Source organism: Neopelma chrysocephalum, unplaced genomic scaffold (assembly GCF_003984885.1).
Source record: "Neopelma chrysocephalum unplaced genomic scaffold, ASM398488v2 Primary Assembly neopelma1_96926, whole genome shotgun sequence".
NCBI classification, from domain to species: Eukaryota; Metazoa; Chordata; class Aves; order Passeriformes; family Pipridae; genus Neopelma; species Neopelma chrysocephalum.
This window is the reverse complement of record NW_020925569.1, coordinates 2128160-2150092: the sequence shown is the minus strand read 5'-3', so window position 1 is coordinate 2150092 and position 21933 is coordinate 2128160. Positions and strand designations below refer to the sequence as shown.

Below are 21933 nucleotides of genomic sequence, written 5' to 3'. Positions count from 1 at the left end.
ACACTCAAACCACAGCTTCCCATACAAGGCAGATTCACTGCTACATAATTGTAAGAATAAAAAATATCCTCTAAAATGTTAGCTATAGGGACTCATTTATACGTCTTTGCGGAGACAAAATCTTCTAATTTTTCAAATGCTTTTTTTGCTGAAGAAGTTCAGAAATTCATGCACAATATTGTATCACCAAAGAAGCTGGGTTTTTTTGTCCTTTATTATTGAACACAATATATTTTGTTGGTTATGGAAACATATGCTGAAATAAAGCATAATACTCAGGGCAATTTAGAGCAGACTGATAATGACTCCAGTAATGAATATCAACATATGCACCACAGATGGCAGACAAAACAGCCAACTGCAGATCAGATGTTCGGTTCTCAACCAATACACAAGGGCTCTTCATGTGGACAATGATTTCTTTGCTTAAAAAAAATGTAACATCTATTTTAATGAGCATATGCATAACAGTGTACTTACTACATAGTTCCCAGGAGATGCTGAAGAATAAGGTATCTGTAATATCAACAGAAACAAAACAGTAATTTTTTCTGCAGAAAGATGGTATCCATCCCCACATTTATTGACAGTCATATGTTAAAGCATATTTGTATAATTAATTTTAAAGACAAAGTTAAAAAATATCGGAAAATGCTATTAACAAACACACAGTAACTTTTCTAATTAACAGGTTATTGTATGTTCACTAGGTGTCCCCCCTGCTCCCTGGGCAGCGTGGTGGCACCCGGGCTTGCCGGCCATGTCCGCCCCCGCGCCATGCGCGCCCCACGCGCGCGGTTTGGTCCCCAGGCGTGGCTGCGGCGGGAGAGGGGAGAGAGATGGCCAGCCCTGCCAGCAGTTGCTGCGTGCCTGTGGAGGAGGAGAGGGCATCTTCGGAGCACACAGAGGTTTGCCGTTCCAGGTTTAGGGGGGGAGGGGGGAGGGGGGGTACAGGGGAAGGGGGGGGGAAGAGAGGGAAGGGGTATCAAGCGGGCCGTGAGGGTTCTCTGACTGGTGGGAGGGAGAGCGGGGCAATCCTGTATGAAGTGTCACAGGTGAGCAGTGCGCCTGAAGATACATGGTAACACAGTGGAGGAAGGATATGGTCAGGTTGGATAGTGGGGTTCCTTTAGAGTGATGGGGGTCCCAGCCAGGCTGGGGCCTTGAAAGGCACCCCAGCCTTGAATGGATACGGGGGCCAGAACGGTTGGTTGGTTAGTTTGTCTGTTTGTTTTTGGCTCACCTGTGGCTACTGCCCAGCTTTGGCATGTTCTGGATATATTTGTTTGCTCTGTTACGTCCTGAAATGGTGGACAGGACAAAGGGTTGTTCCTGGGTATCTCCTTATGATTGTATATAAATAGGTCATAGTAAAGTAGGAAACGAAAGACTTGCTCAAATCGTTCTAACAGGAACGTAGCCTGTGTGCCCCTATGTGGTTGCGAGCTATGCTGGCGATGGTTCATGCCTTCGGTAGGGTCGCCCATGCCAGACAGGTCAAAACCGTAGGACCAGATACACTACATTCTTGGGCAGGATGAGCTCGTTAGCCTTCTGGCAGTCATCCTAGGAGAAGGACAACTCTCATCCCAAACCCGGGCAGATGGAGCTCGCTTAGCCCTGTAAGGACATCCATCTAAGAGAAGGTCACTCTAATCAAACCTATGTCCTGAGGACCTCGCTGCCACCGTCCAAGCTCGCTTGGCTCTGGCAGATGAACCTTAGGATTAAAGGGTGGGTTCAGTTCCGCGCATACTGCATCTCACCTAAAAAAATCCATTGCGCAGGCTTGAAGGCTTTACCCACATGCAAAAAACCCTGTAGCAACGGGCGAGGGTCAAAACAGCAGGTGAAAAGTGCACTGGGAGCCGCAGACCCAACCCTGCATGCAGGCGGTTCAGGATATTGGTCATTTGAGACTGACCAGAGATGGCAGTCTCTTGGGGCAGCACCCTGAATGACCAAGCAGCCTTTTCAAGGACAGCACTGCTTGCTCCACTCGGAGAGGGGCCTAGAAAAGGTGGCCTAAACAAAGCTCATCTCTACCTTCACCCGGTTGGTTAACCACAGACCAACGGGCATCTTCTTCCAATGCGGTCGCACAAAGATCAAAAGACAAAGGCATGCACCTGCCTCCAAAGGCATGTTGGAACATCAGAACCATGCTTGATTCTGCGGATAGCGGATGTCCTGAGCGACATTCTGCCCTAATTGCCCATGAGCTGGCTCGTCTCAACATCGACATTGCTGCTCTCAATGAAGTTCGCCTTCATGAGGAAGGCAGGCTCAGAGAACATGGTGCCGGTTACACACTCTTTCGGTCAGTTCTTAAAGAAGACTGAAGTTCTCCATCAACCTGCACCTCAGGAAGTCCTCCATCATCCCCACATCACCATCGGCCAATCAGAACTCAAATCAGTCCAACAGTTTAATTACCTAGGCAGCCTCATCTCCTCGGACGGTAAGATTGATGGGGAGATAGACAACAGGTTAGCAAAGGCTTTCAGAAAGCTTCATAAAAGAGTTTGGCGAAATAAACACTTGAAGAAAAGTACCAAGATCAGTGTTTACAGAGCCATTGTGCTGTCCACTCTTTTATATGGTTCTGAATCATGGGTCATCTACCGCCACCACCTGCGTCTCCTAGAACGCTTCCATTAGCGCTGTCTCCGTACAATCCTAAACATCCACTGGTCAGATTATGTGACCAATACATCGGTTCTCGATGTATTCAGCAGCAGTCACAAGTATTGAGGCCATGCTACTGAGAATGCAACTGCGATGGGCAGGGCACGTCTCCAGCATGAAGGACCACCACCTCCCCAAGATTCTGCTTTATAGTGAACTTACCACTGGCTGCCGCAAGAGAGTAGCCCCAAAGAAAAGATACAAGGATTCCCTGAAGCAACAATTCAGCCTTGGCCATATTGATCACCATAACTGGTCTACTCTGGCCTCAAATCGGGAGGTCTGGAGACAAACCATTTATAACGCTGCTGATGCTTTTGAGAAAGCACGCAGGATCACCCTTGAGGAGAAAAGACAACGCAGAAAGAATCGTGTCTTGCAGAATATACCATCTAAGGAGTCTTTCTGCTGTGCCTTTTGCAACCGGACATGCCTTTCTCATATTGGCCTTTTTAGCCACCAACGCGCTTGCAAGAAACGTGGGTAGAGCCCTTCCCAAATCTTCGTTCGCGAAACCTAGCCATGATGATGACACCGCTCAACCTTTCCAGCGGCTGGTGCACAATATGGGATGTGATATACCCGCTCAACACCATGCTCTCTTGCCCAAGAAGTAACTAAACTGTTCTTGAAATGAGTCTTATTGTCTGACTCAGTTCGCTCTGGCGTGCGGTGTCACCACAGTACTTGTTTTTCAAGACCCAGAATGGTATTTCAGGGAGTTGCATGAGGCACTGGATAAGTCTCCAACCATCCAGTGGTTGCTTCCACCATGGTGAGCACATAGCGCTTACCTTGGCGAGTCTGTGGCAGTGTGATATGGTCAACCTGCCAAGCCTCCCTGTATCTATACTTATCCCAACATCCACCATACCATAGGGGCTTCATTGTTTTTGCTTGTTTAGTGGATGACCTGGGAAATAGTGTCCATAGTTAGATCCACCCCTCAGTCTCGCGCCCATCTGTAGGTGTCATCTCTGCCCTGATGGCCCCTTGAGCTAGGAACAACTCTCCCTTGTGCTGCCAGTCCAGATCTACCTGTGACACCTTGACTTGTGCAGCTCAATCTGCTTGTTTGTTGTTGTGATGTTCCTCATTAGCTCGATTTTTGGGTACATGGGCATCTACATGGCGGACTCCCACAGTCAACTTCTCAATTTGAGCAGCAATGTCTTGCTGTAAATCAGCAGCCCAGATAGGTTTTCCTCTACGCTTCCAGTTGATCTTCTTCCACCGATCCAGCCACCCCCACAGAGCATTGGCTATCATCCACGAGTCAGTGTAGAGGTAAAGCCTTGGCTATTTCTCTCGTTTGGCAATGTCCAGGGCCAACTGAACAGCTTTGAGTTCTGCAAGTTGACTCGATTCACCTTCTCCTTCAGTAGCTTCTGCCACTTGTCGGGTAGGACTCCAGACAAATGTTTTTCACTTCCAATTCTTCCCTACAGTACAGCAAGAACCGTCAGTGAATAGGGCATAACATGTTTCTTCTTCAGGTAACTGATTGTGTGGTGGAGCTTCCTCAGCCCAATCCACTTATTCTTATTCTTCCTCATCTGACAAACTGAAGTTTCCACCTTCAGGCCAATTTGTTATGATCTCTAGGATTCCAGGGCGATTCGAGTTTCTGATTCAGGCGCATTATGTAATCAAAGCAATCCACTTACTTTATGTAGCATTAGTGGCATGATGCATAGAGGGCACTTTTCCCTTGAACATCCAGCTCAGCACCGGTAGTTGGGGTGCCAGGAGGAGCTCTGCTTCTGTGCCAATCACCTCTGAGGCTGCTTGTATTCCTTCATAAGCCTCTAGGATTTCTTTCTTCATGGGGGTGTAGTTGGCTTCAGATCCTCTGTAGCTTTGGCTCCAGAAACCGAGTGGTTGGCCTCGGGTCTCACCAGACACCTTTTGCCAGAGGCTCCAGGAGGGAGCACTATCCCTGGCTGCAGAATAAAGTACATTTTTCATGTTGTCCTGACTGGTCCAAGTGCCACGGTGTGTGCAACCTCCTGCTTAATCTGTTTAAAGGCTTGCTGTTGTTCAGGACCCCATTGGAAGTCATTCTTCTTACGGGTCACTGAGTAAAGAAGGCTCCCTATTTGGCTATACTCAGGAATATGCATCCTCCAAAAACCTATGGCCCCTAGGAAGGCTTGTATTTCCTTTTTGTTAGTCAGTGGAGCATCACTGTGATCTTGTTGATGACTTCTGTTGGAATCTGATGACGTCCATCTTGCCATTTCATCCCTAAGAATTGAGTCTCTTTGGCAGGTCCCTTGACCTTGCTCTTTTTGATGGTGAAACCGGCTTTGAGAAGAATCTGGATGATTTCCTTCCCTTTTTCAAAAACTTCCTCTGCTGTGTCCCCCCATACAGTAGTGTCATCAATGTATTGTATGTGTTCTGGAGCCTTACCCTGCTCTAGTGTAGCCTGAATCAGTCCATGGCAGATGGTAGGACTGTGTTTCCACCTCTGGGACAGTCAGTTCCAGGTGTCCTGCACGCCCCTCCATGTAAAAGCAAACTGCAGCCTGCACTCTGCTGCTGAGGGGATGGAGAACGCATTTGCAATATCGATGGTTGCCATGGTCCGATGGGGCCATGACACAGCATGGATGGGTCCGGAGACAAGGTAGGGGTGCAGATGGAATGCTTTATTGAGGCATGCATGGGATTTTTTATCAGTTCAGGTGGGGAAAAGGCTAGAACATGAGGTGGAGCATGAGACAGACAAACAGGAGAACAAATCGGGATAGGGCAAAAGGAGAGGAACGTGGGAGGAGCCGGGGAAGGAAAGGGCGAATGGTAGCTGTCTCCTCTCTGCAGCTTCTCCAACCAATCAGAGAGGAAAGCAGGGAAGCAGGGAAGTGGGCAAGCCTGGGCATGCCCGGGAGATACGAATCCTGGGGAAACATACAATGTGTATATGCATAATAACTGTAAAGTCTGTATCATAAAGTCCTTTCAATCGCTGTACATCTTTTTCCATTTCTGAAATCGTTCACATTCTGATTCCTGGTCCTCTACAGATGGTGGTGTACCACTTCGCTGCCTTGGCCTCCAGTTTGTACTGGAGCTCCAACATGTCTGGCACAGCAGCACTCAGCAGTGGGGTAACTTCATTCAAGCCATGATAGTCCACAATCAGTCTCCATCATCCATTAGATTTACTTACTCGCTAGATGGGGCTATTGAAGGGTGAATGGGTCTTGCTGACCACCCCTTGGCTCTCCAGCTCTCGGATCATCTTATGGATGGGGATCACAGCATCTCAGTTTGTTCAGTATTGTCGTCTATGTACTGTTGTAGTGGCCGTCAACACTTGCTGATCCTTGACTTGCAGCAATCCCACAATGGAATGATTGTCTGAGAGGCCAGGCAGAGTAGGTAATTGTCTAAATTTCTCTGTAGCCACTGTGGCTGCACCGAAAGTCCATCAATACTCCTTTGGATCTTTGAAGTATCCTCTCCTGAAGTAATGCAAGGAGCCTCTGGGCCAGTCACAATGGGGTGCTTTTCCCATTTGTCCCCCGTTAAACTTACTTCAGCCTCTAGCACTGATAATTCTTGACTTCCTCCTGTCACTCCAGAAATCCAGATGGGCTCTGTGCTTTTATGCCTCAATGGCATCAAAGTGCACTGTGCACCAGTGTCTACTAAAGCTCTGTATCTCTACAGATCCAGTGTGCCAGGCCATCAAATCCACACAGTCCAGTAAACCCTATTGTTCCTTTCCTTCTCCTGGCTAAAGACAGGGCTCCTCTGTTGTTCCTGGTCAGAGTATTCACTGTCTGACCATTGCATTGCCCAATCAGAGGTCCCCTCATCGGGATCGCAGGAATTGATCTCAGTCTTTCTGCATCTCAAAGGTCATTGATCTCTTTCTGGGGCCTCTGCATCAACTACGTGAACGACCTTCTTACTAGGTTTCTTCCCTCTTAATTCTCATACTTAGGCTCCAAGTTTATAGGTATGTTCACCATCCCACTTCTTTGTGTCTTCCCCCTGGTCATGCAGAAAGAACCATAGTTCACCACGTGACCTGCTCTTGGAGTTTCCTTTCCTTCTGAGTGGGGCAGAAGGAGACCGAGTCTAATCTCTTGGGCTGTCTCTGCGGTGGGTCTCACATTTGGGGCACTTGTAAGGCCTCTCCATCCTCTCCCCAGTGTGGGTGTGCCAGTGGTAGAGATCAGAACTGTCTCTGAAATCCAACTTGCTGGCCTGTGGGAGTCAGGAGGCTTCCACACCTTCTTCTATACTCCATATCCAGGCACACATTGTGTCCACAATTGGTTCATCCATCCTTGGATGGCATATTGTTACCAAGCAGTTAACATACGATGCAGGGGCACCTTGAATTACCTTTCTCCACATGGGTAGCGTGCAAGGGACTCTCTCTGGATCTAGGGAGTTATTATCACCTGAGTCACTGTAAATTATTTCCAACATGGCCAATTCCTGCAGTTACTGAATGCCTTCCTCTGCAGTAGTCCACTTTCTTGGGGAGCTCGTTAGATCTTCCTTGAACGGGTACCTTTCTCTCACACCGAAGAGAAGGCAGAGCCAAAGACTGCAAATATACCTCTCCCTTCCAATTTCCTGTTCAATTTCACGATGTCTGGCAATAGATCCTAATTGCTGTGCTTCGTGACCTTCCAACAGGTGACTTCTAGCCCCATAACCCAGCATAGGAGCAGCCAAGTAAGAATTCGTTCACCAGGCTGGCAGCTGTAATCTCTCCGCAAGTCCTGAAGTTGTGATGGGCTCAGGGACTGGGTAACTTCGCCTTCTTGTCTAATTTCCTCTCTGCTTCTCACACATGGAACTGCTTCTTCTTCCTCTAGTGAATCACTGGCTATTTGTCCTGCCTCCTCTTCTTCTCTTGGACACATGGGCGGGGTAGATCCTTCTCCTTCTTCCTCCCTTACTAATCGCAAAGGTAGGCCTGTAGGTCCTGTGGATCTCCTTATTCATATCTTCTTTTTCACTACAGGGGCAATAATGACTTCAGATATCATAGTTTGGATCCCTGTCTCAGTCATAGTCTTTTTAGAGTATTGAACAGCAGCTCGATAAGCACAGGCCAGGCCCCAGTACAGGGCAAGAAGTTGCTGGTTTTGATCGGGGTAGGCAAGGCATCCTTCCATTAAATGAAGTGTCAGTTTGTTGGGGTTGAATACTTGTTCTGGTGTGAAGTCCCAAGCAACGGGGGGTGTTAAATGCCCTAAAAACCTGCCTAAATTCATCCACATACCCTGCCACCCAGGAACCGGGCCCTTTAAGGCATATCCCAGTAAATTCTCTTTCGAAGTTTGTTTTGTCCTACAACAAGGCAACAAAGACAATAGTGCATTCCCCAATCCCCATAACATTCTCATAGCATTGGTTATAAGCAGTACCATTGTGGGGTGAAGTTGTAGCCCCACCAATTGAAGTTTGAGGTAGTGCAAAAGTTAGGCCATGTTCCATGGGAGCAGTGGAGCTGGTTAGATGGTTTCCATGGACACGGCCTTGGGTTGCAGGGAGTACAAGGTTAAGGCTGTTTGATAATGTGCAAATGCTTAAATTCCTGGGTGTTGTTGTGGGAATATGTTTGTGTTGTGTGTGAAGTTAGCAAGCTCAATAAAAGGCTGCCTGCTTGCGCTGAGCAGGCAGACATCTCTTGTCCCACCATCCTAGTGTGTCTTGTGTGTCTTTCTTCCCCCACCGGACCAAGGCCTCACGACAAGATACCCTGCGACAATGGTGCGGCCCGTGTGAGGAACCAGAAAAAGACTGTCGAATATTGAATATTGCCCATGTCGTCTGGGGTATCACGACCGGAGGCAATCAGGCTGCGGGGCGAGACGCAGAAAGGTCTTGGTACTCAGGAGCTGTTTAGCAGTGGGCATGCTGCAGGATCCGGATCCAATTCTTTCCTACACCTGAAGGCAAGTGTTTCTGCCACACTTGGAAGGCACAAGTTGCCTGGAGAGCCCAGGTGCATCTCTGGCACCTGGTAGGGCACAGGTGAGCTCCTGAGAATTTTTTCTAGTCACTATGGGGGCAGACCATGAGTGCAAACGAAAGGCGTATTTTTATCGCCTGAAAAGCTTTGTTACGGCATCTTGGTGTTAGACTCGATCAAGCTAAGTTTCGTCGCTTGTTACTGTTGTGTCTTCGGAATGGGAGAGAGGCTGCTTTACCTGGGAGGACATTAGAGTGCTAAAGAAGAGGGTCCGAGAGGAGCCGAAGGGAGCCAAAGCAGGATCGGAGGTCGTGGAGCGGGGCCGGGGGCAGCTGAGCAGCCCCAGCGGGATGGGCACGGTGCCAACAATTCGGCAGTACTTGTCCAAGATAATCAAGGACAGCTACGGCATGAATGTGCTACTGATGGACCGAGAAACCATCTTATGAACGCTGTGACTGGTTTCCACCTTAAGAAGCTTCCTGCTTCTCGTCCGAGCTGTGATACGGGACTGCGCAGCCCGCTTGCGGCTGTGTTCCCGGCGCCGGGCTGTGCAGCTGTGCCGGGTCCACCCGCTCCAAGTGTTTGTAAAGTGGCACCGGGTCCAGACTCGGCGCTGCCGAGTCCGTCTGTGCCCGCGCGGGCAGCGGCAACCACGGCGCAGCTCCGGCGGCACCGGCCGTGGCCCTGGGTGCCGGCGGACTGATACCAGCTGCGGTCCCAGGGGTCGGCTCCGGGCAGAGCAGCCCGGGCTCTGGCCCCGACCCCGGCGCGGTGGGCAGCGGCGGCCGTGGCGCCGTGCGTGGCCGCGGTCGGCGTGCTGCCGAGAGGCTGCGGAGCCGGAGGGCGACGGGGCCGGCGACATCGGCAGCAGCTCCGTGTGCGGTTGCGGTGCCGTGCATGGCCCCAGTTGGCGCGCTGCAGAGCCGGGGACCGGCGAGATCACTGCGGCAGCCCCGGCTCCGAGCAGCGTGCCCACGTACGCACCGGCGGCAACTCCATGTGCAGAGACAACTCCGTGCCCGGCGCCTGCGGCGCTGACCTTGGGCAGCGCTGTGCCCTGTGCGGCGCTGGCTACGGGTGGCGCGGCCACGGCCCCGTGGGCCAGCACAGCAGATGGTGGGGGGGTCTGTTTCCCCCGCGCTGCTGACAGCCCTCCTCTCCCTTTCAGCGTGCCTGCAGCAGCGCTGACTCCGGGGGGGGGTGGTGGGCTGGCAGCGGCGGCCGCAGTGTTAGGCGGTGCAGTGGGGGGACTGTCTGTCTTCTCCCGTTTTACACCACCACCTTCTCCCCCTCCCTCCCTCCCCAGATCGTGTCCATCTGCAACTGTTCCTCTCCTCCTATGTATCATTCTTTTTCTGCAAACCACATAGCTAAAGTTGCGACATGAGGAGAGCAAAGGCAATTTAACTCCTCTTCTTGATTTTTCTCCGAATGAACCCAACCTCTATTCCCCCTCCTCCCCCTCCCTCCCTCCCTCTCCATGGGAGACGCAGGGGGGGCAAAGAGCGGGAAAAGGTGAAGAAGGAAAGACAAAAGGGGATAGTCTTGCCCCCTGCAGAAGTTATTCTGTTGCCTAGAAATACTGGTTCTTTTTGGAAAGGTGTACGTACCCTGAGTGGAAACTGGAATTTTTGTGATGAAATAAGGGTGTCCTTGTTCTATGAAATGGTTTGAAACTTCCCAGGATGGTATCCTGGCCTTTCCTGTTGTACTTGTCTTTTGCATGGAAAGTTGTACAAGATTTCTAATTTAATGTTACCAAATGTGGCGTACATTCCCCTCACGAGTAATGAGACTGATAAGAAGTACACAGCTAATAAATACTTAAAATGTGTGTGTGAGTGACGGATGACTGAGGTGGCCACCTATGTATGCTGGGAAAAAGACTGTGTGAGAGAGAGAAACTGTGTGGAAATGCAGACTTAAAAATACTTTCGGTAAGTGTCAAGATTTAAAAAAAAAAAAAAAAAAAAGATGTGTAACATGATTCTGTTGAACCATAGTGAGTCCTTATTCTGGATGGTATATGAACTCTTCAAATTCCCACTATAAGTATTTCCACTCTTATGGAACCTGGTGAGGTTTTGGTTATGTTCATCAAGAGGATTCTCCTCAATTTGTGGAACTTCGAGTTGTAACTCTTGCTTTTCAGTTATTTCCTAATCAGCCTTTAAATGTTATTACTAATTTTACATATGTTGTTAATTTGTTATAGCAACTTAGAACTCCTTTGTAGAAATTAGAGTCTGGCCAGGAATCCCTGCACAGCCAATAGGAGGGGCCTTGTACTTCTGGAAGATTGTGATTGTGATTGTGTTGCTGATGCTGCCTTGTCTAGTGTCGTTCCTGCAAAGGGCCCTGCAGGATACGATACGGGCAGTCTTTGCTGCCCAACTACACATAAGGGGGAATTGTGGGGTGAAGTTGTAGCCCCCCCAATTGAAGTTTGAGGTAGTGCAAAAGTTAGGCCGTGTTCCATGGGAGCAGTGGAGCTGGTTAGATGGTTTCCATGGACACGGCCTTGGGTTGCAGGGAGTACAAGGTTAAGGCTGTTTGATAATGTGCAGATGCTTAAATTCCTGGGTGTTGTTGTGGGAATATGTTTGTGTTGTGTGTGAAGTTAGCAAGCTCAATAAAAGGCTGCCTGCTGCGCTGAGCAGGCAGACATCTCTTGTCTCACCATCCTAGTGTGTCTTGTGTGTCTTTCTTCCCCCACCGGACCAAGGCCTCACGACAAGATACCCTGCGACATACCATTGCCAGGCAGCTTAAATAAGGATTAGTAAGAAAGACAGGCGCCTTCATTACCAAGCCATCTATATCAAAATTAAGAAGGGAAAGAAAATTGTATCTGTCCCCCTGGTGGTCTTTTAGAAGATAGGTCACAGAGCCCATGAGAATTGTTAGTAAAATCAAAGGTGTAAATACAAGGACTGGGTGTAGGGCCATGTTTATATTAGTATGTTCCCAAGTTAGCAAAAAACCAAAAAGATAAGTAAGGCAGCATTTATATAAACAACCTTTCTTGGCAGTCTTCCCGGGTTTCAGCACCAGGTTTGTTATTGTTTACCTTGACTGAATGCCAGGTATCCACTGGGCTTGTGCCCAGCCTCTCCTCAGAGGAGAGGGGGAGGAGGAAAGAGGGAAAAGGAAAAAAAAAACTGCGAAACCGAACCTGCTAAGAAAGGCAGTTTAATATTTATACAGAGAGAAAAAAACTATAAACACTATACACACAGAGAAGAACTAACAATAAAGACTACTTCCCCAGGAGAACACTCTCCTCCTCCAAAGAAATGACCCGACCATTCCACGCAGCTACCTGGAAGAGAAGAGAGCGCCTTGCTTCCTTCTCGTCTCTTTTGTATCTGAGCTGATGTAACATGGTATGGAATACCTTATTGGCACAATATGAATCAGGTGATCTATTTAGTTCCTTTTCCCTCCCAGGGAGGGTAAAAAACCCATTACAGAAACCATTAAAACAATTCTGGCTAGTGCAGAAAACAGGATACATAAAATACTACATATTTGAAAAAATGTCATTTAAAGTTTCATCTATATAGCTTTGATACCAAAATGTTGTCTACTATTGCTGCTTCATAACTGAATTTGGACTACTGATTGTAGTCCAAGCATGTGGCTGTGACCCTTTTTTCAGGCTGCAGGCACAGACTCATCTGTCTCAGGACTTTGATTGCCAGAGATTATGAAGTTTTTCACACCTAACATTGATAAAAGGTCCTTTAAACTCTCTGAGTGAAAATTACAATGGAACAATTATTCTAGGTTTTGAGTTGCTTCATTGTCAACTGGACAATGAATCCGAAAAATCGGCCCGAAAAACTGCTCAGAGACTTTTTTATCTTTAAGCAGCAAGGTATTTGTGTATTCAACGTTGGGAGCAAGCCAGCTCGCGCTGGACAAACTTGCTCGACTTGCAAGTGCAAAACTAAGCCATTGTATACATTTTTGATTAATGGTTACATCATTTATTATACATATTAATAAGTAGGTTGGTCTCTGGGCAGAGTCTTTCCAGACATGCGCAGTCTTCTACTGTGGGGGTCTTCTGCTCAAGCCTTCATCCCTCTGGTGGTCGCCATGGACATCTTCCTCAATTTGACCTCTTCAATTAGGTGACCTGAATTCTTCAAGCTTGCAAAATCCTGGCTCTGGGCCTTCTAGATCTTATTCAAACATCTAGTTTACCTAATTTATTGCTCTGTGTGTGTATTACTCCTATTCTTTCTATAATAGGGCCTTTGGTCCAGTGAGCAGAACAGAACATGATATTAACCAGTGCTCCTAAAATGTTCTTCTAGCAAAACAGGTATTGAGGTTTCTTAGCAGGCCAAGATATCTCAGTTAACTCTTTTAGACCTGGCTCCTGTTTCAACATGCTAACATACATTACTGCCGTTATCGTGCAATAATATAAATTCAGTCTGCTCTATCCTGGCACTGCTAAATAAGGCAAGTTAGGCCACTTTATGAAGTGTTTCCTTTAATCTGGGATTAGTGAAATCTGTAATTATAAGAATCTTTTCTGGTTTCATTTGATGGAGAAGCTTTCCCAGTTTTTTTGAGAGAGATTATAGCTCTATTTCTTCCTAGTGGCAGAAGCAGCAAGGAACAATCTTAAACTTCAGTCAACGTGTCAACATTATAAGAAGCTGCAAATTGCACACAATGTAGATGAGCATTGTGATCTGTGGAGTGGTTGCTGCTGGTCTTCAGAGAACTAGTTAGCCACACTGTGCTGGCTGTCCTAATTTCTGGCTTCTGCACCTCACTGAACTATCTAAAAATATATAAAATGCTTTCTTGGTGCTGTTTTCGCATGTAATCCCTTGCTAGAGCTGGTGCAGGGGTGTTATATATTGGTGTTTTGGGTGATAAACTGATCAGTAGAATGAATGATAATCAGTGTTGTACCTACAGGTGAGTGATGGATATGGTCTCCATAAATCCATCTCTCCATTGAGAAGTAGCCTACCTAACAAAAATGTTTGTGAAGCCTTCACTTGGATGATATACTATTCATATATCTGTTTTCACTGGAAGAGCCTTGTCTATTCATAAGTCTTTCAATAAATCTGTTCTGAGACTTAAATTATAAAGAATTAAATCACCCAGGCCTTTGCATGATGTGGAGTTTTTCTAAGCCATACTTCCCATGAGAGAGTTCAGATGTGATTCTCTAAAGACCCAAGCACCAGATTGTGCATGAGAAAGGATGCATTTCAGCGGAAGTGGGCTGCCACACATGATTTAGACACAGGTTCAAACTTCCTTAAAGTGTGGAGAGCTTGGGTTCCTGTTCAGCACATATGTTTTATAAAGACCACGTGCAAAACTTCGATCCTAATCCAATCTCAGGCATGTTCAGATTTAGGGTGTTAGTACTTTTGGGCTTGCAGTATGTTCTATGTAGTATCTTTGTGTTAGAGCAGGCCAGTTGAGATTTAATACTGTATTTCTTTCCATTTGGGCTGTGAAGAGAGCTCTTGCCCTTGTTTGGCTGAAAGGTTGGGTTTTTTTAATTCTTGCTTTTTTTTTCTTTTCTTGGATAGTGAAAAATATTTGCAATATTTTCTGTAATTGCTTTCTCTGTATCTGTAAGATATGTAACGTGCAAATCTAAAGCTAAAGACATTTTTAAAAAGATTCTTAAGAAAATAAAAAATACTGCAGTGACAAATATGTAAATGCTGAAAATAAACAGTATTCTTAAAGCACTCTGACAACTTTTTCTCTTTATTTTCCTTTATTTTTCTTAAATTGGGTTTTTGTTATTTTAATTGGACTAGGCAGTCATATTTTTCTGAGTTTAGGGAGTGTCATTTAATGCCAGCTGTTGCTTAGAAAATAACAATCAGTGGCTCAGAATAAGGTAAAGAATAAATTGGAAATAAAAATGCACCACAAAGATACTGTGACAAACTGTATTCAAAGCTTTGCTAAATTCCAGAAAAATACATCTACTGGTCAACTAGATGGCTAACCTTGTTATATAAGGAAATTAAGTTAGTTAAAGAGGACTTTTGCCTTATGAACCCATTTGCAACCGCAACATTCTCAGTCTTTCTTTATAGGAAAAGTGTTCCAGCCCACTAATTATTTTTGTGACCCTTCTCTGGATCTGGTCAGTGCCTGTTTTGTACTGGGGACCCCAGTACTCGAGGTGGGGTCCCATGAGAGCGGAGTGGAGGGAGAGAATCATCTCCCTTGACTGCGTGGCCACATTTCTCTTTATATGGTCCAGGATAAAATTGACTTTCTTGACTGCAAGCGCACATTGTCAGCTCATATTTAATTTTTCATCAATCCAGTATCCCCAAGTCCTTCTCTGCTCTTGGTCAATTCATCACTCAGTCTGGTTGAAGCAGAATCTTGCATTTGGCCTTGTTGAGCCTCATGAGGTTCACATGGTACCACGGATGCTAAGTATAATAACATTATTTACATCAGAATTATTGCTTGCCTAATAGCAAGATTGTGAAAAACATTATTTATGGTAAAAGTTGGCATTTTGTGGCCCTAGATCAGTATCCTCACCAGCTTCCTGCATATAGTGACTGAAGTTGGTATTTTGTCTCCTGATTGTTTATTTTTTTTTTACTCCCAAAGAAAGAATATTCATAAGATCTGTAACACAATTTGGCAAGGAAAGTTGGCTTGTGTAGCCGTGACATCTTTCCTTGTCTCAAAGTTAACTGTTTGTGTAACTCCTCTGGTATTTCCCATTTCAACAACACGCAGGAGCTTGTAAGAGACAGTCTTCTAAACAGAGAGAGCGAAAGATTTTTACAGTTGCAATGCCAAGATGCATACCAGTGCAAAACATACCAGTGCTTCTCTACAATCCTCCATGGCAGGCAAGGTGCTTGTGAAAAAAGGATATGGAAAAATCTTTACACATCTTTTCAACTGACGGAATGATTTGGACAGTGGAATGATTTGGACGTGAGGTTGGCAGACCCAACCAGATACTTTCAAAAAGTGAACTCCTTAAAGTCAATGCAGTCCTGATGCGTCTTCCTTGTTCATAACAATTTGGTGTTCATGGCCTTCCCTCGCTTCCTTTACGGGAAAAGGGCTATAAAAGGATAAGAGACTCACTTTTCCTCAGAGAAGGACAAACACAGAAATTGCATTGAGGATGACAGGGGGTCATAATGCTGTACATTTTAGAAACAGATAAGACCAACAGACTGAGAAAAGAGAGATGCAATATGATGTTACTCTGTGTGTGTAGCCTGTCCTCATGTCTGCTAGCACCAGGGGAAGGGGAGGGCTGTCACAGCCTGCCTAAGATCTTATAGGAAAAGACAGGTCCACAGCATACTTTTCTCGTAAGTACAGTGCAAAAACTAGAATCTGTCCGAGAAATGTGGATATCAAGGGGTGTGAAAATAAAGGAGTGAAGATTATTCAACATTACATCAGCTTCCAAAACACTGTAGTGAACAGTTGCATCAAAATTCACATAAACAAAAACAAAAACAAAATTGTGGTTTGCCCTGACTTTGTATTGACATAGGTGTAAATGACTACTGGAGGAATTTCACAATTAAGTCTTGTGTCTCCTTCTCCTCTTACATCAAGTTCTGTAGAAGTGCCGTCACACTAACCTGAGAGTAGGTCCAGATTAGATATTATGAAGAAATTTTTTTACTGTAAGGGTGGTGAGGCACTGGAACAGGTTGTCAGGAGAAGCTGTAGATGCCCATCCGTGGAAGTGTTCAAGGCCAGGTTGAATTGGGCTCTGAGCAACCTGGTCTAGAGAGAGGTGATAGTTCTATAATCTCACACCACTGCAGGCATAGTTCCTTCCTCCCAGTGCCCAGTTGTTCCCTGGCAGATAAAGCCTGTCTGCTCAGACTGTGTCAGTGCTAAGGTGTGTGCCCAGGTAGGTGCAGAGCTGTGCCCTTGTGAAATCATTATGAATTGCAGGGAGACACAAGACATTATTAATGTGATTCAGATGTTGCCTTACATGTTTTATTCTGACCTCCAACCTTATTTGTAAGCTGATGATATGTTCTAGAAAGTAATTTTTAAACCAAAGGTAGGAAACTAGGAAGTTGTAGAATTCATGCCTCAATAGGGGCAGAAAGCCCTTTACTTTGGGGAAGAGAGTTGGTGGGGAAGTAGGTGATTAGAGATATGTATGGGAAAGATACTGACATGATAAATATTATGTGTTTGCTTTTTATATTCAGCTATTAATGGGTTTGGGTTTGTTTTTAATCTTTGGACACAGGACCTGTGAAGGACGAAACATCCGGTACAGGACATGCAGCAATGTGGTAAGTGAAGTATAGCTTTGATATGATACAAATCATCACATATTACAATCACATTCATATTACAGCAAATAATTTGGTAAAGTGATAGTGGGAATATTTTAGTTATCTAAATTGCCTTTATACCACAGACCACAGTCAGTTTCTTGAAAAGTAGAGAGATTATGGCCTGATGCTAAAACTATTTGGAAGGGATTGCAGTCACAGCCATCACAAATAAAATGTCAGTGGAACTTCAGAGTTGCTATTTACAACCTCCTGCCAGAACCAAGACGACTTGCGTTCCCAGTATTACTTTGATAACCATCTGGTTCACATTGGGTAGTCTGTTATGCTGCAGGATTAAGCTGTTAAGAATTGAAGACAAGGTAGTGGGACATATGTGATTCTATGATTCTGTATGTTTCTGTTCACCTGTGCCCTCACAGCATTGTAATTCTGTTGCATGTCTTAGAAAAACAGTTTTACGTAGACTGTACCAATGTTTTGGCATTTTCAAAGGCTCTTGCTTGGTTTTTTTTACATGTGGCCAATAAAGTTTTCAAAACAATAAAATAAGAAGCTTCAACTTCTGTCTCAACAAAGTGAAAGTGTGTTTTCACTGGTGAAAATAGAAATAAAGATTTTCATATGGAAAGTTTTATAGGGTACCAAGAATAGTAAAGGGTCTCAAGTTACGTGGAGAAATGACAATTTTACCAGTAAAGATGGAAAATGAAATCAAACATACGTTGCACCAAGCTTTCTCATGCCTGATAGGGACATATTCAGGAGCCTTTCAGGAGGAACTTTGTTTAAAAAAGTTTAAGAGTTTAAGTTAAAAAAACTAATATGTTCACTCATATTTAGCTCATCTTTTTTTCAATAGACCACAGTTCATAATGAAAGAAACTGCTTCTATCGAGTTGCAGTCTCCCATGCAGTAAGATTTCTGTCAGTTCTTTAGGACCTGGACTTTGATCCTTGTGAGTCTCTTCCAACTCAGAATATTTTGTGACTCTCTGAGTCCTCTGAAATTTGTTCTGAGTGTATCCTTTGGGTTCCTGAAATGTCTCATCAGTCTAACCTTCAGCTTCCCTGACAACACCTGCAGCAGTTAATAGATAGGTCTTCTGGCAGATTAGCAGTCCAAATTTCATCTGAGGAACTTAAGATACACCACAACTGTGTAGGGAATGGGAAGGTTGATTTGTGCTAGTCAAGCTGCATGCCGTAGCTCTGTGATATGACATGAAGAAAAAAAAGGTATACTTTTAAAGGCTAATTGGACTACATTTAAACCCATTAGTTTTGTTTTGGTTGTGTGTTCATGCACATTGTGACAGTCTCTTTCTGTGTCTGACCTGCCCTGTGTATGTTCAGAACAGTGAGACAAACTAGCATCCTGCTGTGCTGCCATTAACTGTTCTGAGTCACCTTGATGAGAGGCTGGGATTTTAACTAGGTTGCAGCCTGTGTTTTGGAATCATGGAGTTTAACTTTCTAAGATAAGGAGTATTCTTTTAATGTTATTTTTAGCTTAGGTTCTGCTCTGCAAATGCACACCTGACTAGTTTTCTTTCAAAATAAAACCTTGTATAGTTTTGTCAGGCAATTCCTTTGCATACCTTGTATTTGGCAATACTGGTTCCAGAATTTCCAACATAGTAGTGAGGCATACAGCTGCAGAACTAACTTAATTATTTTATACTAAATAATCAAAAATGAAACTTTCAAACTTTCATCTTTACTCTGCTGAAATCAGTGACAGTTTTGCCACTGAAATATGAAAAGCCAGGACTGCATTTATGATTTCAAACCATTTTTGGGAGAGGTTAAAGAATGACTTGTGCTATATTGCTCTTGTCCTTAATAAAAGAATTAAGGGAGTGTTCATTTGCTTTCTTTTTGTAAACTTGCAAAACTAGCAATAAATGAAACTATTGTCAAGATTCTGACTGCATTGTGCTTTGGCTAGGCCTTCCAAATACAGCTTTATGTCACAAAGAAAGTACTTGGCTGCTGCATTCATTTTGCAGACATTTGATTTTGGGAAGACAGTATTTTCTATTTTTAAAGTATGTTGTCTTTCTTTGATTCAGATGTTAAGCCCTTCCATTTATAGACTTTCCTAATCCTGGGTACTGTCCACCAGTATTCAGAATATCAGGTACTGGAAGGGCATTGAGACCATGATCAGCATCAGAACTTGTGGTACAGCCATGGTAATCCACAGCCACGGTAGTCCACAGCCACATGTGTCTGGGGCTGGGAACTTAGAAGTACCTTGTGCTGCACCAGTATAAATCCAAAGCAGTTTGAGAACCCCAGACTTGCATCTCTCTTCTAAAATCCATTCTGTTACTGAATTGTTTAGCTGTGACACTGAAATACTATTTGTCTCTTTCAGAATAGTAAAAAGAAAAATTAAATTATACGCTTTGTCTTCAATGATGTTTACTGTTTTGCCTCCAAAATCCAAGGATACATACACACAAGGTGCATCTTGGAAACAATTCATTAACACAATGGCTTGTTGTGGAATTCTGCACTAGAAAAGGCCCACAATATTGTGTATATTTTTGTTAACTCAGATTTTGCCTGCTAAGATTTCATCCACAAAGACACTGAAAATCCAGAGGATGGAAATTCCAGGCTCGAGACCTACATTTTCATCTGTGAGATGACAGTCTTTGCTTAAAAGGAAATTGAGAGCAAATCCACCTATTCTGCTCCTGCAAGTGAAGCTAGCTGTCGTGCATCATTGAAAATTCCTGTGAAATTTCTTTGATTCTTGTGAAAATCAGTGAGTCCTGAAATACAAGTTTCCATTACCGTTAGCTTGTACATAATTTGAAGAATGATGTTATTGTTCATAAAATAACAAATCTTTTTTTTTTTAAAGCTATCTTTCTGTGAACTTACAGAAACACTGTCATGCCTAACTTTTATGATTGTGCTCTTGCAGGAAAGGATGGGTAGTCACATATACTAAAGGCAAACTGTTTCAAATGTGAAAATTGGAGAATGAGAAGAATACTGCTTGGAATCTGGCAATGAACACATTTTATAGGCACTATCATTTACAAGATTTTGCTACAGTTGGTTTCAGTTCATCCTGAAATTAAATTACAGAGGGGAAAAAATGAGATAAAGAGAGGCAAGGGGAAAGAGTGACATGCGTGTTTTTCCAGTGACCTATATTAATTATTCTAGGGGTGCTGAACCATTTTGCATAATATAGACTATAAGAGAGATTGATACTGTTGTCTGTAAGGCTTCTGAGCAGTTCTTAAATGAACAAATCCAGGCCAGTATGTTTGCCACTTGCATTGCCTGTTGATGATCAGCAACTGGAAAGATTTTGGGCATGAAGCCAAATGTGTAAATAGTAAAAAAAGGAACAAGAGAATCTGAAGATAATTTAGACTTGAATTCATCTGTTTTTTTCTTCTTACTATTCATACTTACTTGAAGCACGTTCCCAGCCATTTTAGAATATAGTCAGGGGAGAGAGAGAGAGAGAGTCATTTGTTTTTCTTTAGAAAACTGAGTTTTTCTTTAGAATTACTGAATGTAATGAAAACATGTTTTTGCATCTGTTTGGGTTATTATACTAAACATTAAGCAAAATAAACAAAAATATTTCCAAACTCTGAGTAGGAATTTTTTACTCATTCTTTTTATTTTTTCTTTTTTTTCTTCCAATCTAGCACACTCTTTGTTCCTTCTTCTAGGTGCATTCTTAGTTGCCAGGTTCTTTTCAGATAGTGTACCAGGCTGTCGTGTCATCTCATTTGTCATTTCTCATTTTCAGTCCTTCTGTCCCTATGCTATGTTTTTCTTTCTTTTCCCTCCATTTACATGAAAATATCTCTGAAAGGTATTTGTTGGACTATATATTGTCTGCATGCCTTCTCTCTTCATTCTCCTCAATTATGAAACTCCTTATTGTGATTGAAAACATTTTTATTTTCCCTGGTATTTTTCCTTTCACTGCACTGCTTTCTGAATCAGACCTCCCCCCAAAAAAGAGGCATGAGGCTGACAGTGAAGCTGCAGAACATTACTAGAGCTTTCAACAAGGTTTAGAGCAGTTCCATTAAGCCTAGGATAAAATTTGTAGATGGTAGACCCCATAAATCACAGAACTAAAACTTGTAAACACCACCTGCAACTCTTTTTATATATACCTCACTTTCTTCACTTGGCTGAAGTACCACCTGTAATGACATCCCCCATTTTTTGGCTTGCATTAAGACAATCTACTTCCATTGCTGTTTTTTATCAGCTCATGCTGCATTTGCTATACAACAGCACTAATATTGCTCATCTTACTTTCCACAAAATAACACTATCTTCTTTCCACGCACTAAATCCCAGCCTGTTGTAAAGTGTCAAACCTTAACTTCCATATAAGTGCATAAGTCTCAGAAGCATTGGCTTATGTGTATGAGAAGCATCATCACCAAGTAGATTTTTTCAGAGCACAAGAATGATTAGCAGGATTTAATTTTTCTACCCGGTGGTGACTAGAAGTGCCAAATGTGAAGTCTTTTGCAATCAAACCTCCCAGTTCGCATTTTGCGGTAAAACAATAATTAAAAAAAATTATAGGCACTACACATATCTCCTTACTAATACGTGATTTATTTAATGTCAGTTCACTTTTTAAGTGGAATTTCATCAAAACTCGGAGAATTTATTTTGACTACAGTCTGTTCTTCAAACTGCTGGATTTTAATAACTACCATCTTATTTCTGATTGGGTGCATTTTAAAACCTCTGTGTGTCATCTAGAAATTATTTCTTCATACTTCAAAAAAAGTCCTTGTAGTATCTCACAAATGACAGAAGCTTGGACTTCTGGATTTGCTATCTTCTCAGCAAGCAGAATTGTGGATCTCTGCAATTGAAAAATAGAAAAAACTCCAAAACCCAAAACAAAACCAAAACCCAAAAAAAAAAAACAAAACAAAAAAAAAAACAAAAAAAAACAAACAA

General features: G+C 43.9%; 1 protein-coding gene across 1 annotated transcript in view; it reads left to right on the top strand.

Annotated features, from left to right (window-relative positions):
• The window catches only part of ADAMTSL1 (ADAMTS like 1), a 404153-nt gene that overhangs the window by 228879 nt on the left and 153341 nt on the right, over nucleotides 1-21933 (top strand). The window contains 1 exon segment of the mRNA XM_027670722.1: nucleotides 16908-16953. Coding sequence (XP_027526523.1) covers nucleotides 16908-16953 — 46 coding nt within the window.